Here is a 14,083-nt window from a genome sequence, read left to right on the forward strand (position 1 = left end):
AACTACACATAATGACCTGAAACTACACATAATGACCTGAAACTAATGACCTGAAACTAATGACCTGAAACTACACATAATGACCTGAAACTACACATAATGACCTGAAACTAATGACCTGAAACTACACATAATGACCTGAAACTACACATAATGACCTGAAACTAATGACCTGAAACTACACATAATGACCAGAAACTAATGACCTGAAACTAATGACCTGAAACTAATGACCTGAAACTAATGACCTGAAACTACACATAATGACCTGAAACTACACATAATGACCTGAAACTAATGACCTGAAACTACACATAATGACCTGAAACTACACATAATGACCTGAAACTAATGACCTGAAACTACACATAATGACCAGAAACTAATGACCTGAAACTAATGACCAGAAACTAATGACCTGAAACTAATGACCTGAAACTAATGACCTGAAACTAATGACCTGAAACTACACATAATGACCAGAAACAACATCTACTGACAGGTGACCACTGGTCTGAAGTACTTCACTAAAGAGCTGATTCACCTTCTTCGCATCACTCATTAACTGCAGGAGGCTGAGATCCAAACTGCATACTAAACTACTGCGTACTACATCAGTATGTACTTCCTGCTGTATACTGCCTGCTACAAATGGTGTAGTACATAATCATATTTACACTTCACACTCCGGGTATGTATTGTGTATGAATATATTTTCATGATGAGGTGATGACGTGTTTTCTGCCCTTTCAGACCGCAGTGCCCTGGGACATGTGGTCGGTGAGTTCTGTTTCCTGTCTCAGTTAAAGCTGTCTTGGGGAGTAAAAGTCATTTCAATTGTATTTGTTTGTTCCATGGTTTGAATGTATGATCTGATTGTTGTTAAGAGGGTTAATAAAACAAATGTGTAATTGTTTTGCTAATTAAAGGTCACCTATTATGCAAAATGCCCTTTTCGATGTCTCTTATACATCACCATGTGTCCCCCGGTGTGTCTGGAGACTCACAAAGTGATGTCTTCTCTACATCACCATGTGTCCCTGGTGTGTCTGGAGACTCACAAAGTGATGTCTTATCTACATCACCATGTGTCCCCGGTGTGTCTGGAGACTCACAAAGGGATGTCTTATCTACATCACCGTATGTCCCTGGTGTGTCCCCGGTGTGTCAGGAGACTCAAAAAGCGATGTCTTTTCTACATCACCGTGTGTCAGGAGACTCTCAAAGTGATGTCTTCTCTTCATCACCATGTGTCCCCGGTGTGTCAGGAGACTCACAAAGTGATTTCTTCTCTACATCACCATGTGTCCCCGGTGTGTCTGGAGACTCACAAAGTGATGTCTTCTCTACATCACCATGTGTCCCCAGTGTGTCCCCGGTATGTCTGGAGACTCACTAACTGATGTCTTCTCTACATCACCATGTGTCCCCGGTGTGTCCCCGGTATGTCAGGAGACTCTCAAAGGGATGTCTTCTCTACATCACCATGTGTCCCCGGTGTGTCAGGAGACTCACAAAGTGTCAGAAACAAACCCCTCTCTCTTCTCCTCCGTACCCACATCTCTAAAAACGGGGAACAACGGAGCTGATCCAGATTTGCTGCGTCATGACCACATTACTAAAATGTGGGCGGGCTTTACACCCACAGGCCAATCAGAAGCGTTGCTGTCAGAAACAATGAGACGTGTTCTGGAAGTAATATGGTCTGTGTTTACATTAGCATGCTAACACTCAGAGCTAACCTGTACTGGAGAGAGTGTGTGGGAGGAAGCAGGAAATCAAAAGGAAGTCACCTTGTGGTAAACCTGAGAGAGAGAAAGAGTTTGAGCTCCATCCTGTTTCAGAGAGGATCCTTGATGTGGTTTGGAACATGATATGGAGTTTCATCACGGCAGCATTTAGCTGAGTTTCTGCTGGGAGACAGCCTTCTCTTCACAGACAAGAGGTCATGCATGCCCCAAAGGGGCGTGGCCAGCAACAGCTACAAAGGGGTGTGGCCAGCGGCAGCTCGGGTTACATTTAAAGCTACAGACCCAGAATCATCTCTTTAGTAACAGCTGAAAGAGAGGGGGATGAGGCTACAATGATCTGTTTGGTATTTTGAGCAAAACACTTCATAGACATGTTTTTTATATATCTGAGACCTATAATATATGCCTTAAAAAAAGTATAATAGGAGACCTTTAAAGAAAAACATATAAATGTATAATCGTGGTACACAGATCAGTGTTTCTGCAGATATGAACCATCTTCTATTCCCTCTTACTTTTTATAGGGAGAAGCCCAAAAAGCTGAGCCTGTAAGTACAAACAATTCCACATCATTACACCCAATTGATAAACGACACACACAACTACAAAATATATTTCTTAACAATAAAGCTTGATAAATAAAGGGTAAGAGCGGGGGGGGGGGGGTGTCAGCTTTAACCCTGAAATCCCTGCTTTCTCCATCAGGGGGCAGACACTGGCTTCGTCGCCGACTGGTCCGCTGACTTTGGTTCGGCAAGTGGAGATGCTGCTCAAGGGCCCAAGGCGCCTGATGTAGGTCCGGAGGGGGGGGCAGACACAGCTACACCTCCTCAGGATGGGGGGGCAGCCCCAGCTGGAGATGAGGTTAGCAGCTGGAGCTTTCAATCTATCACAGATCTTCCTTCCTCTGCAGTCAGAACTGATGAAGAGGAGACGAGACAGGCAGTTTCAGAAGTAGATACAGCAGGGCAGGAAGACCGCAGGAAGTCCACCCCAGGACTGATATTCACCAATGAGTTTGGAGAGCAGATTGAGGACAGCACAGAGGACGGAGGAGACAGGTGGTCAAGGTCTCCAGATGGGTCTGGGTCTGAATATGAGACAGCTGAGGAGTGGGGGGATGGAGGTGCAGACGATGATCTGTCCTCTGAAGACCGTTTCCCAGAGGGGTGTGAGGATCGGTCTCAAACAGTAGAACAAGTTTCAGCAGGAGAAGAGCGGCCAGGAAAACCAACAGACCTCACATCGATCTACATACAACACTCTGAAGCAGAGGGTGCGTTTGATTCGGTTACCTCAGCTGAAGCACAGGTTGCGTTTGATTCAGTTACCTCAGCTGAAGCACAGGGATGGGGTGCGTTTGATTCAGTTACCTCAGCTGAAGCACAGGGAGGGGGTGCGTTTGATTCAGTTACCTCAGCTGAAGCACAGGGAGGGGGTGCGTGTGATTCAGTTACCTCAGCTCAAACACAGGGAGGGGGTGCGTTTGATTCAGATCCCTTTGTCGAAACACAGGGAGGCGGTGCGTTTGATTCAGATCCCTTTGCTGAAACACAGGGAGGGGGTGCGTTTGATTCAGTTCCCTTTGCTGAAGCACAGGGAGGGGGTGCTTTTGATTCAGTTATCTCAGCTGAAGCACAGGGAGGGGGTGCGTTTGATTCTGGTACCTTTGCTGAAACACAGGGAGGGGGTGCGTTCGATTCTGGTACCTTTGCTGAAACACAGGGAGGGGGTGCGTTTGATTCAGATCCCTTTGCTGAAACACAGGGAGGGGGTGCGTTTGATTTAGTTCCCTTTGCTGAAACACAGGGAGGGGGTGCGTTTGATTCAGATACCTCAGCTGAAACACAGGGAGGGGGTGCGTTTGATTCAGATCCCTTTGCTAAAACACAGGGAGGGGGTGCTTTTGATTCAGATCCCTTTGCTGAAACACAGGGAGGGGGTGCATTTGATTCAGTTCCCTTTGCTGAAACACAGGGAGGGGGTGCATTTGATTCAGTTCCCTTTGCTGAAACACAGGGAGGGGGTGCGTTTGATTCGGGTACCTTTGCTGAAACACAGGGAGGGGGTGCGTTTGATTCAGATCCCTTTGCTGAAACACAGGGAGGGGGTGCGTTTGATTCAGATCCCTTTACTGAAACACAGTTTGGAGACAAGGGGGGTGGTTTTGAATTTGATCCGTTTGCTGCTGAGACCTCAGGTGGACTTGTGTCCTCTGGGGATGGAGGAGGCAGTTGGGATACAGACCCTTTTGCCCAGAGTTTCCCAGCAGCCTCTGCAGGGACTGAGGATCCGGCCGCCATCAATCCACATTCCTCTGCGGCTGTTTCTGGAACAGCTGGAGGGACACAAGACTTACACGTCACCAGAATTGACAAACAACCAGAACATTCAGACATGTCCGAAGACGAGGCTGCGAACCGGAGAATTGGAAAGTTATACCAAGCGCTAGATACAGAAAAGGAAGAGGTATTTAACTTCCTCCTAACTTCAGTGTGGTAGATTAGCGTAGAACAGAATAGAATAGATGAGAACCCGTTCTGCCTCCTACCCTCCCACAGATTGAGAACAAGTAATCCTGAACCCGGATCCCTATCTCCTCCCGCCTCTCCTGCTGCCTGCTTTTTCTGCTTGTTCACATTAATGTTCTCCCTCAAAGTCTCGACTCTCGGTGTCCCGATGCCCCGACTCTTCATCTCCTGACTCTCTGCATCCTGACTCTCTACATCCTAACTCTCTGCATCCTGACTCTCTGACTCTCTGACTCTCTGACTCTCTGACTCTCTGACTCTCTGACTCTCTGACTCTCTACATCCTGACTCTCTGACTCTCTGACTTACTGACTCTCTGACTCTCTGACTCTCTGACTCTCTGACTCTCTACATCCTGACTCTCTGACTCTCTGACTCTCTGACTCTCTGACTCTCTGACTCTCTGACTCTCTACATCCTGACTCTCTGACTCTCTGACTCTCTGACTCTCTGCATCCTGACTCTCTACATCCTGACTCTCTACATCATGACTCTCTGCATCCTGACTCTCTGACTCTCTGACTCTCTGACTCTCTGACTCTCTGCATCCTGACTCTCTACATCCTGACTCTCTACATCACGACTCTCTGCATCCTGACTCTCTGACTCTCTGACTCTCTGCATCCTGACTCTCTACATCCTGACTCTCTACATCCTGACTCTCTGCCTCTCTGCCTCTCTGCCTCTCTGCCTCTCTGACTCTCGGCATCCTGACTCTCTGACTCTCTGCATCCTGACTCTCTGCATCCTGACTCTCTGACTCTCTACATCCTGACTCTCTGACTCTCTGACTCTCTGCATCCTGACTCTCTGACTCTCTGACTCTCTGACTCTCTGCATCCTGACTCTCTGACTCTCTGACTCTCTGCATCCTGACTCTCTGACTCTCTGACTCTGACTCTCTGACTCTCTGCATCCTGACTCTCTGACTCTCTGCATCCTGACTCTGACTCTCTGACTCTCTGACTCTCTACATCCTGACTCTCTGACTCTCTGACTCTCTGACTCTCTGCATCCTGACTCTCTGACTCTCTGACTCTCTGACTCTCTGACTCTCTAACTCTCTACATCCTGACTCTCTGACTCTCTGACTCTCTACATCCTGACTCTCTGACTCTCTGATTCTCTGACTCTCTGACTCTCTGACTCTCTACATCCTACTCTTAATGTCCCACTTCTTAATGTCCTTAATGTCAACACGTCTGTACTTCCTGTTCCTGAACGCCCTGCTTACGTCCTGGCTGTAATTGACACTCAAAGTCCCAACTCTTATTCCCTGTCTGCATGTTCTTTAAGGATTCCCTCTCTTGTGTGAATGTTATATAATCATAATCACAAGTCCTGATTTGACTCTTCTCTGTTTTCAATATGTGCACTCTGAAGAATGCCACCGCTCCGTCATTCTTCGCTGAATTTGATAAGATGGTGAGTTCAAACATAAGTACATTGTGTTGAAAATGATTTTGAAGGCAGCTTCCGATATGTTCATGACTTATTGGTGTATTAATTAATTTTATTTAATGTTCTGTTGAGCAGTTTCCTTACAGGTCACAAAGGACACACCACTAAAAAGCATCTCTAATGATATCAAACAGAAACAACTATATAAGGAATTTACATTAGATTAATATTTGCATTTATTTATACATTCGTAGCAACCAAACTAATTTCTTCTACTGTTTTTCTGACGTCCACAACTGGGTTGGAGCTGTTGGAATGATTGGCCCATTAAGACAACAACTTCATCTTCACCTGTTGCACTTGCCCTTTCAACGTTAAAAACAATAAAACGGCATGAATTGCTTCGTCGCATTCATCTAGATCCTCTGTCTCGAGCCAGTTAACTAGCGGGCCTTCTAGAATACCCTGGAACCGAGGGGAACTCTGAAAGAACACGCCCATTGGCTACAAATCAATATCTGATTGGTTGATCAAACTGTCAGTCCAAACATACGCTCTCATTCAGTGCAACGGCCAGGGCATTCGATCAAGGATGTAGAATACCTTGTTGAAGGATATTCTACCCAGAGACCCAGAACAAGATCTGATTGGTTGCTTTCTTTTGTAACACAAACCCACTGAAATGCGTAGTGCATGGTCCGAGAAGGACAAACAAATCAACGTAACACTGTGATATTACAGATCAACAACACAGATACCATTCTCATTTATTCATTTTATATACATTTTATTTATATAATTAAATCGATTTTTTGTTTGTTTTATCTGAGTGTTCCAGGGTATTCTCTGAATACCTTGAAGGCCCTGACGGTTCGCCACTAAGACACATGTTATTCTAAACATCTGATTGAGTTGCATGCAAAATATCAGCAGCCACATTTGAACCGTTTTGGAGTGAATTACCATCTTTCCTTGCAAAAGAATGAAGTTAAAGCAGAATCAGCTGAGGGTCCGGAAGCAACAGGGACAGAACCTGCTCAGGAACAAGACAAGTATCCAGCTCCACCTGCAGCTGCAGCTCCCCCTGCTGGAGAGATGGTGGAGGAACCTGCAGCTCCCCCTGCTGGAGAAGAGGTGGAAGAACCTGCAGCTCCCCCTGCTGGAGAGAAGGTGGAGGAACCTGCAGTTCCCCCTGCTGGAGAGAGGGTGGAGGAACCTGCAGCTCTCCCTGCTGGAGAGAAGGTGGAGGAACCTGCAGCTCTCCCTGCTGGAGAGAAGGTGGAGGAACCTGCAGCTTCCCCTGCTGGAGAGAGGGTGGAGGAACCTGCAGCTCTCCCTGCTGGAGAGAAGGTGGAGGAACCTGCAGCTCCCCCTGCTGGAGAGAGGGTGGAGGAACTTGGCAGCTCTCCCTGCTGGAGAGAAGGTGGAGGAACCTGCAGCTCCCCCTGCTGGAGAGAAGGTGGAGGAACCTGCAGCTCCCCCTGCTGGAGAGAAGGTGGAGGAACCTGCAGCTCCCCCTGCTGGAGAGAGGGTGGAGGAACTTGCAGCTCTCCCTGCTGGAGAGAAGGTGGAGGAACCTGCAGCTCCCACTGCTGGAGAGAAGGTGGAGGAACCTGCAGCTCCCCCTGCTGGAGAGAAGGTGGAGGAACCTGCAGCTCCCCCTGCTAGAGAGAAGGTGGAGGAACCTGCAGCTCCCCCTGCTGGAGAGAAGGTGGAGGAACCTGCAGCTCCCCCCGCTGGAGAAGAGGTAGAAGAACCTGCAGCTCCCCCTGCTGATGGGGAGGATAAAGCTGATCGTTTTGGCAGCCCAAAGGAGGAGAAACCTGATGTGAGTGGATGTGTGGATCACCAGTACTAATTCATAACACTGTTGCCATATCACCATCACCATCACCATCACCATCACCATCACCATCACCATCACCATCACCATCACCATCATCATCACCATCATCATCATCATCATCATCATCACCATCATCATCATCATCATCATCATCATCATCATCATCATCATCATCATCATCATCATCATCATCATCATCATCATCATCATCATCATCATCATCATCATCATCATCATCATCATCATCATCATCATCATCATCATCATCATATGCATCATCATCATCATCATCATCATCATCATCATCATCATCATCATCATCTGAAAATGGACTTTATGCGATCTTTGTACCGATAGACTTGAGCACTGCTTTCATTACGTTGGACCACAACATCTTACTGCAGAGATTAGAACGATCAATTGGCATAAAGGGAACTGCACTAAACTGGTTTAGGTCATATCTGTCAGAACGGCTTCAGTTTGTATCTGCACATGATTGATCCTCAATGAAAACCACACTCAGTCATGGAGTGCTGACGATACACAGTTGTACCTATCTTTCAAGATCGATGAACAATATCAATTAACAAAATTACAAGAATGCCTGTCAGATATAAAAGCATGGATGACCTGCAACTACTTATTATTAAACACTAACAAAACCAAAGTGATCGTTCTAATCTCTGTAGTTTCAACGTATCGAAAGCAGCACTCAGGTATAACTGTACCAAGATAGAAAGAAGTCCATTTTCAGATGCCATGAGAAGGTCATTTGTGACTTTCACTAGTGCTGTCTCTGAAATGTGATGAACTCTAAATCCTGATGACATTTCTCAAGTAATGGATTGTTATTTAAGTATTCACACAGCTGCTGAGCGACTGTTTACTCAAATGTTTTGGTGAGGAAGGCAAGGTTAGATATTGGTCTATAGTGGCCCATTACCTTAGGATCAAGGTTTGATTTCCTAAGGAGAGGTTTAATTACATCTTCCTTACATGACTGTGTTACATAGCCTGACAATAATGACATATTTATTACGAATGTGTTAATTAGGGGTAACATTTCTTCAAACAGCTTAGATGCAATAGGGTCTAAGATCCAGGTTGACAGTTTGGAAGAATACATCATTGAAGTTAGTTGGTTAAGGTCTATTGGAGAGAAGCAGTCTAGGTATATGTCTGGTGTAACAGCCGGTATTAAGGTTCCAGTGGGTGGACATGACTGGCTTCATTTATGCTGAGATATTCTTCCTGTATCAGCCAGGTTTCAGTGAGACAACATCAATCTGTTTTCTGTTATTAAATCACTGACTAGTGCAACCTTAGATGACAAAGGTCAAGGGTTATCTGGGTCCCATTGAAATGCATATTTAGCTAAATATCTCTATAGTTGTTTTTTTAAAATGCAATATTAATTAATTTAATTTATCTTTTAAAGTCCACTGCCGGATCTCCAAGCTCTGAGAAGGCAGCCCTTGAAGAGGTAGGTACTACTCTTTGTTTGTTCATGTTTTTTATTATTAATAATTTATCAACACTTGACATGTTTAAATAACATTTCTCGTGGTTGATTTAAAAAATAGAAAAATGTAAATTCTGCTGATATTTAACCTTTGTGATGTATTCTGTTAGGATAAGAGCTTCAACTCTTTTTCAGCCACAACAACTTCACACTATATCAATCTGGTTATTAAAAGGGTATCAATTATCATTGGATGGAATGGAGTTATTTTTGAACATGAAGTTAGGGGTAAACTCTTTATAAAGCATGCTAAAGTAATGAATGCTACACCAACAACAGCAGGAACATGTTTGGAAAAATATCAGAATTAGGTAGTTGATCAATTGGGATTTATCACTAGGAAAAGTCAGAGAGATTTGAAGTGTAGATATTACTTTGTTTTCATCAACTCAGAGTTAGTTACCAATATTAAAGATGTGTAACTGAATATGAATCGATAGTTACGGCTGTAACTACGGTTCTACGAGTCCCGGATGATCGCCAGAGGCGGTGCTTTAGCACTGGATATATCCATCGCACGCATGCGCAGTTCGAGTACCTCAGGGGTGGCCAACTAGTCGTCCGGTTGATCACGGGGAGATTCCCAGTCGATCGCGATATGTGTCTAAAAATAGAACAACAATATTCAGTTTTATCGTTAATGTCCTGTAACATAATCTTCCTGTGCCAGAATAATGCACTTGAACGCATCAAAGCTTTGTGATTGGCCGGCGTGACCCCATGTGTGGGGGCGTGGCTGGTGGGCAGTGGGCACTAGTTCGCTGACGTTGTCCGTGGCAACAGGAGTGACAGTCCGCACACACACAAGACCGCAATTATGGCAAAAGCAAGAAAGCCAAAAATATATAATTGTCACTCCGAGTGGGAGGATGATTATTTTTGTATCTATTCCAATTCAAAGTCCATCTGTCTCATCTGCAATGCGAGCGTGGCTTTATCGAAGAAGGGTAATTTAGGAGCGGCATTTCAAAACGGTGCACAAACGCTACGAGACGGAATTCCCTCCTGATTCTGCCCTACGCTCCAAAAGGGGAGGGGCCTGAAAGGACAGCTAAATGCACAGCAGTCCATTTTCACCAGGCCCAACAACAAGAGCAAGGCTGCTACCAGAGCATCTTATCGGGTCAGTCACGTTCTGGAGAAACACATGAAGTATTTCAAAGATGGCGAAGTTGTGAAAGAAGCATTCCTGGAGGCTGCCGACGCGCTTTTGGGGGACAGTAAAAATAACAGAAGCATTTCAACAGGTTTTTGATATAATAAAAACTCAAGTTAGATACCGTTATTAATCAGCTGTAAGTTTGAGTTTGTTTGAACTTATTCATTATAATTATTGTACAAAATGGTATAAGAATGCAAACTTAAACTGATTATAGTCTATTATCAATTCAGGTTAAGAAGCTAGTGTTGCTTGCATCATATTTTAAAGGCATTTATTTTTATAATCTACTAAAATGCAACAAAAAAAGGGTTTGATTCTATTAATGTTGTCTTTTTTATTGCACTTTGGCAGCAGATTCCTGAGTAGCTTCAGATCTGAGTCGTCTTATTAGGAAGCCTCATTTATACTTTTGTAGCAACACTATTTTTATATAATGGCAAAGAAAGGGTTCAGAGTCTTTTCTTTTGTTCCTGAGTCATATGTGGCAGCACTGTTCAATGTTTCTTGATAACATTACCCACTGTAGTGACGTGTGAATAAACTCAAACTCTGTATCAACAACACTGTTGTGTAACTTCAGTTAAATACTTGTGTAGATTAGAAAGAGGTAAGATAAAGGATCTGCAGTATTTTATGAAGTATTAATCGTACAAAGGTCAGTTTTATTCAAGTAGAAGTGTGTATTTACCTGGTCGTAGGCTGTCAGTAATGCCTCTCTATTTGGACTGGTAGATCTCGGCAGACTGGCAACTTTAAAAGTAGCTCTCGGTTCAAAAAAGGTTGGGCACCCCTGGAGTACCTAATAACAACAAAGTCACCTGTGACCCACGTGACGACGGCTACATAGGCCGGCGTCATTAGCAGACCGGTTCCCAGAATCTTCTCGCGAGCACACAATAATTCTGAGTGACAGGAAACTGGTATAGGTCATCCAGTGCTAAAGCACCGCATCTGGCGGTCATCCGGGACTCATAGAACCGTAGTTACAGCCGTAACTATTGTTCTATTTCGTCCCTACTGACCACCAGAGGCGGTGCTTTAGCACTGGATGACCTATACCAACCATGTCATGAAGAATCCAAGCCCTTGCTCACTACTGGAAGCAGCGGAGCTCGGCCAAAGGACCACGCCCAAAGAATGGGGAGTGGCGACATTAACCCGATAAAAACTGGAGAATGTGCCAGAAGATGCCCACGACGCTGCTGCGCAGATGGTCTCAAGGCGCACCACTCTCAGTGCAGCCCAAGATGTTGAGATGCTCCTTGTACAGTGGCATCTCAGCCCTGATGGCAGGGGGGCGGCCACTGGCCCCGTAGGCATGTGAGATGGTATCGACAACCCAGTGGGGCAGCCGCTGGTTAGAGGGCACAACCTCCTTTAGTGCCGCCATGGCAAACGAAGAGCCGCTCCGACTGCCGCGTACGGGCAGTAGCCTCGATTTACGCCCTTTGGGCACCCACAGGGCGCAGCAACTTCGACGTGCTGTTCTCCTGAATGTCAAAGCAGAAAGGCAGGCTGATTGAAGTGGGTTTGTGGAAGCACCCTGGGCAGGAATGCTACATTTGCCCAAAGGGCAACACCTGAGAGTCCCACCTCGGGCATGTATCGTTTATGGAGAGGACAACTCCCCAACTCGCTTCCCTGAGGCTATGGCAAGCAGAAATTCTGCCTTCGTGGGCAGCAGCCTAAGCCCCACCCGGGCCAGGGTCTCGAAGGAAGGAGATGATAGGGCATCCGGCAGCAGGGGCAGGTCTCAAGCCGGAGCCCTCTGGGTGCTAGGGGGACGCTGCCGTAAAGCGGGACACCGACCTGTGGCATCCCGCCGTAGCATCGTCAACCCGAAGGGGCCCCTGGGCCTGCTGGGAGTGGGCACAGGCCTATGAAGACCAGAGAGCTGCTGCCTGGTCTGCCTAGCTTGGGCAGCACGCTCCAGTGCCTACAGGGCAGCTGCCCCAAACAGCTCCCCTGGCTCGATTGGCACACTACGGAGGACATGCCTCTGACAGTGGTGACTGAGCAGGCCAAACCTAGCGACGAGTCTGCACCAATAAGGCCATAACTCGTCCCAATTCCCTAGACATTAGGGCAAAGGCTTACAGTGATGCATCACTGAGGCCCAGCAAAGAAGGCTCAGCCAGAGCCTGCTGCGGAGAGGTAGAGACAGCCAGCATCAGATGGGAGAGGGAGTTCCCGTACCGCTGTGTCATAGGCCTTACAGAGCAGCTCGTTTGTGACCCTGCACTGAGGCCGAAGGCACCTGGCATCAGGAGCCAGAATCGGGGAGGCGATGGCAGGCTCTATGGATGGCAAGCGACCCAGCCCCACCCTCGCCGGATCCTGCCTGGCAGAAGAGTGGGAGAGGGCCCTGGTGTCTCTCCAGCATGCATGGAGCTCCCTCAGGTACTCCTCTGAAGGAGGAACAGTGGAAGTGAAAAGGAGCAGGGCTATGCCTGAAGAAGGCGCTAGCCTGAGCCGAGTCGGCTTGTGGAACCTGAAGCTGCAAGCGTACCAGGGCCGCACGAATAATGGCCGCCATGGAGGCGTCCTCCGTGCCCTGCGGAGAGCTCTGAGAGAGGAGAGCGGGGTCCCCCCCCCTTCATAGAAGAGGTTTAGCCAGAGCCGCTAGTGACATGGCATCCTCAAGCAGAGGTGTGGCAACCGAAGGAGGGCCATGCGGCAAACTAGTAGCCCCCACACCGGCCCCTGGCTGAAGGGCCAACAGGAGCAACTTCGTCTGTTCCACGACGGCAGCTAACCGATCCACCTTAGAGGACAGCCTTTTTCTAGCCCTCTACCTGGGGGGTGAACCCCTAGCCATCCCTCCATCAAGTCGCCGGGAACGACCAGACTGAGCTGGAGGAAGTTGTGATGAGGAGAGGTGCCACCTCTGCGACTCTAGCCACTCTGAGCTCCTGAGGCATGAAGCTACGGCTCATACAGGCACTTTGCGTGAGACCCTCCCTCAAATGCTCGAGGCCAAGGCAGAGGGGGGGCAGCGGTCATGGCCATCCTCGGGCTCAATAGAAGCCATACAGGCGCTACATGAATGAGCCAGTCTATAGGTAGCCAGATGCAGCGTAGCCGGGAGCGGGTGCGAGAACACAGCCTTCCCCAGCTACCTGCTGAACGGAAAGAGTAGAGCAATGCTCCTACTCGCCGAACACAAAGAGGGATGTAACTACACCCACGTTACCGGCAGAGGGAGCGAGAGCACTGCCTTCACCTAGCTGGATTAAATAAAGAAGTTTAACAGGACAGCTTAGCCGGGCGGCTGCTGCTAGAATCAAGCAACACGTCTACCAGGAGCGGGAGCGAGAACACAGCCTTCACCGGCTACCTGCTAAACGGAAAGAGTAGAGCAATGCTCCTACTCGCCGAACACAAAGAGGGATGTAACTACACCCACGTTACTAGCAGCGGGAGCGAGAGCACTGCCTTCACCTAGCTGGATTAATTAAAGAAGCTTAACGGGGCAGTTTAGCCAGGAGGCTGCTGCTAAGAATCAAGCAGCACGTCTACCAGGAGCGGGGGCGAGAACACTGCCTTCACTGGATGAGTTAAACTATGAAGCTCAACAGAACACGCCAGATGTTAGCCAAGCGGCCGCTGCTAACAATCAAAACAATACGTTACAGGGAGCGGGAGCGAGAGCACTGCCTTCACCAGCTGAATTAAATAATGAAGCTTAACAGTACATGCAAGACGTGATCAAGTCAAATAACACAAATGTTAAGACCAGATAACTAGCTTCTAAAGAAGAGAACAGCACAGAACCGTAGTTACAGTAGTAACTATGGCCAGTGCTTACCTTACCCTCTGCACCTAAACAAAAAACTAAATATGGCACCCTGGGCTTTCTATACTAAATGG

At 47.2% G+C, this 14,083-nt stretch overlaps 1 protein-coding gene across 2 annotated transcripts in view; it reads left to right on the forward strand.

Annotated features, from left to right (window-relative positions):
- Positions 1–14,083, forward strand: part of amph (amphiphysin) — a 56,460-nt gene that overhangs the window by 39,338 nt on the left and 3,039 nt on the right. Inside the window, exons 13-19 of one of the 2 annotated variants that reach the window (XM_034233347.1) lie at positions 754–780; positions 2,276–2,299; positions 2,457–2,615; positions 5,666–5,707; positions 6,665–6,997; positions 7,257–7,511; positions 8,968–9,012. In XM_034233347.1, coding sequence (XP_034089238.1) covers positions 754–780; positions 2,276–2,299; positions 2,457–2,615; positions 5,666–5,707; positions 6,665–6,997; positions 7,257–7,511; positions 8,968–9,012 — 885 coding nt within the window. Of the gene's footprint in view, positions 1–753; positions 781–2,275; positions 2,300–2,456; positions 2,616–5,665; positions 5,708–6,664; positions 7,512–8,967; positions 9,013–14,083 lie in introns of both variants that reach the window. The other variant, XR_004570730.1, reaches the window with a different exon arrangement.

Source organism: Gymnodraco acuticeps, unplaced genomic scaffold (assembly GCF_902827175.1).
Source record: "Gymnodraco acuticeps unplaced genomic scaffold, fGymAcu1.1, whole genome shotgun sequence".
Classification (NCBI taxonomy): Eukaryota; Metazoa; Chordata; class Actinopteri; order Perciformes; family Bathydraconidae; genus Gymnodraco; species Gymnodraco acuticeps.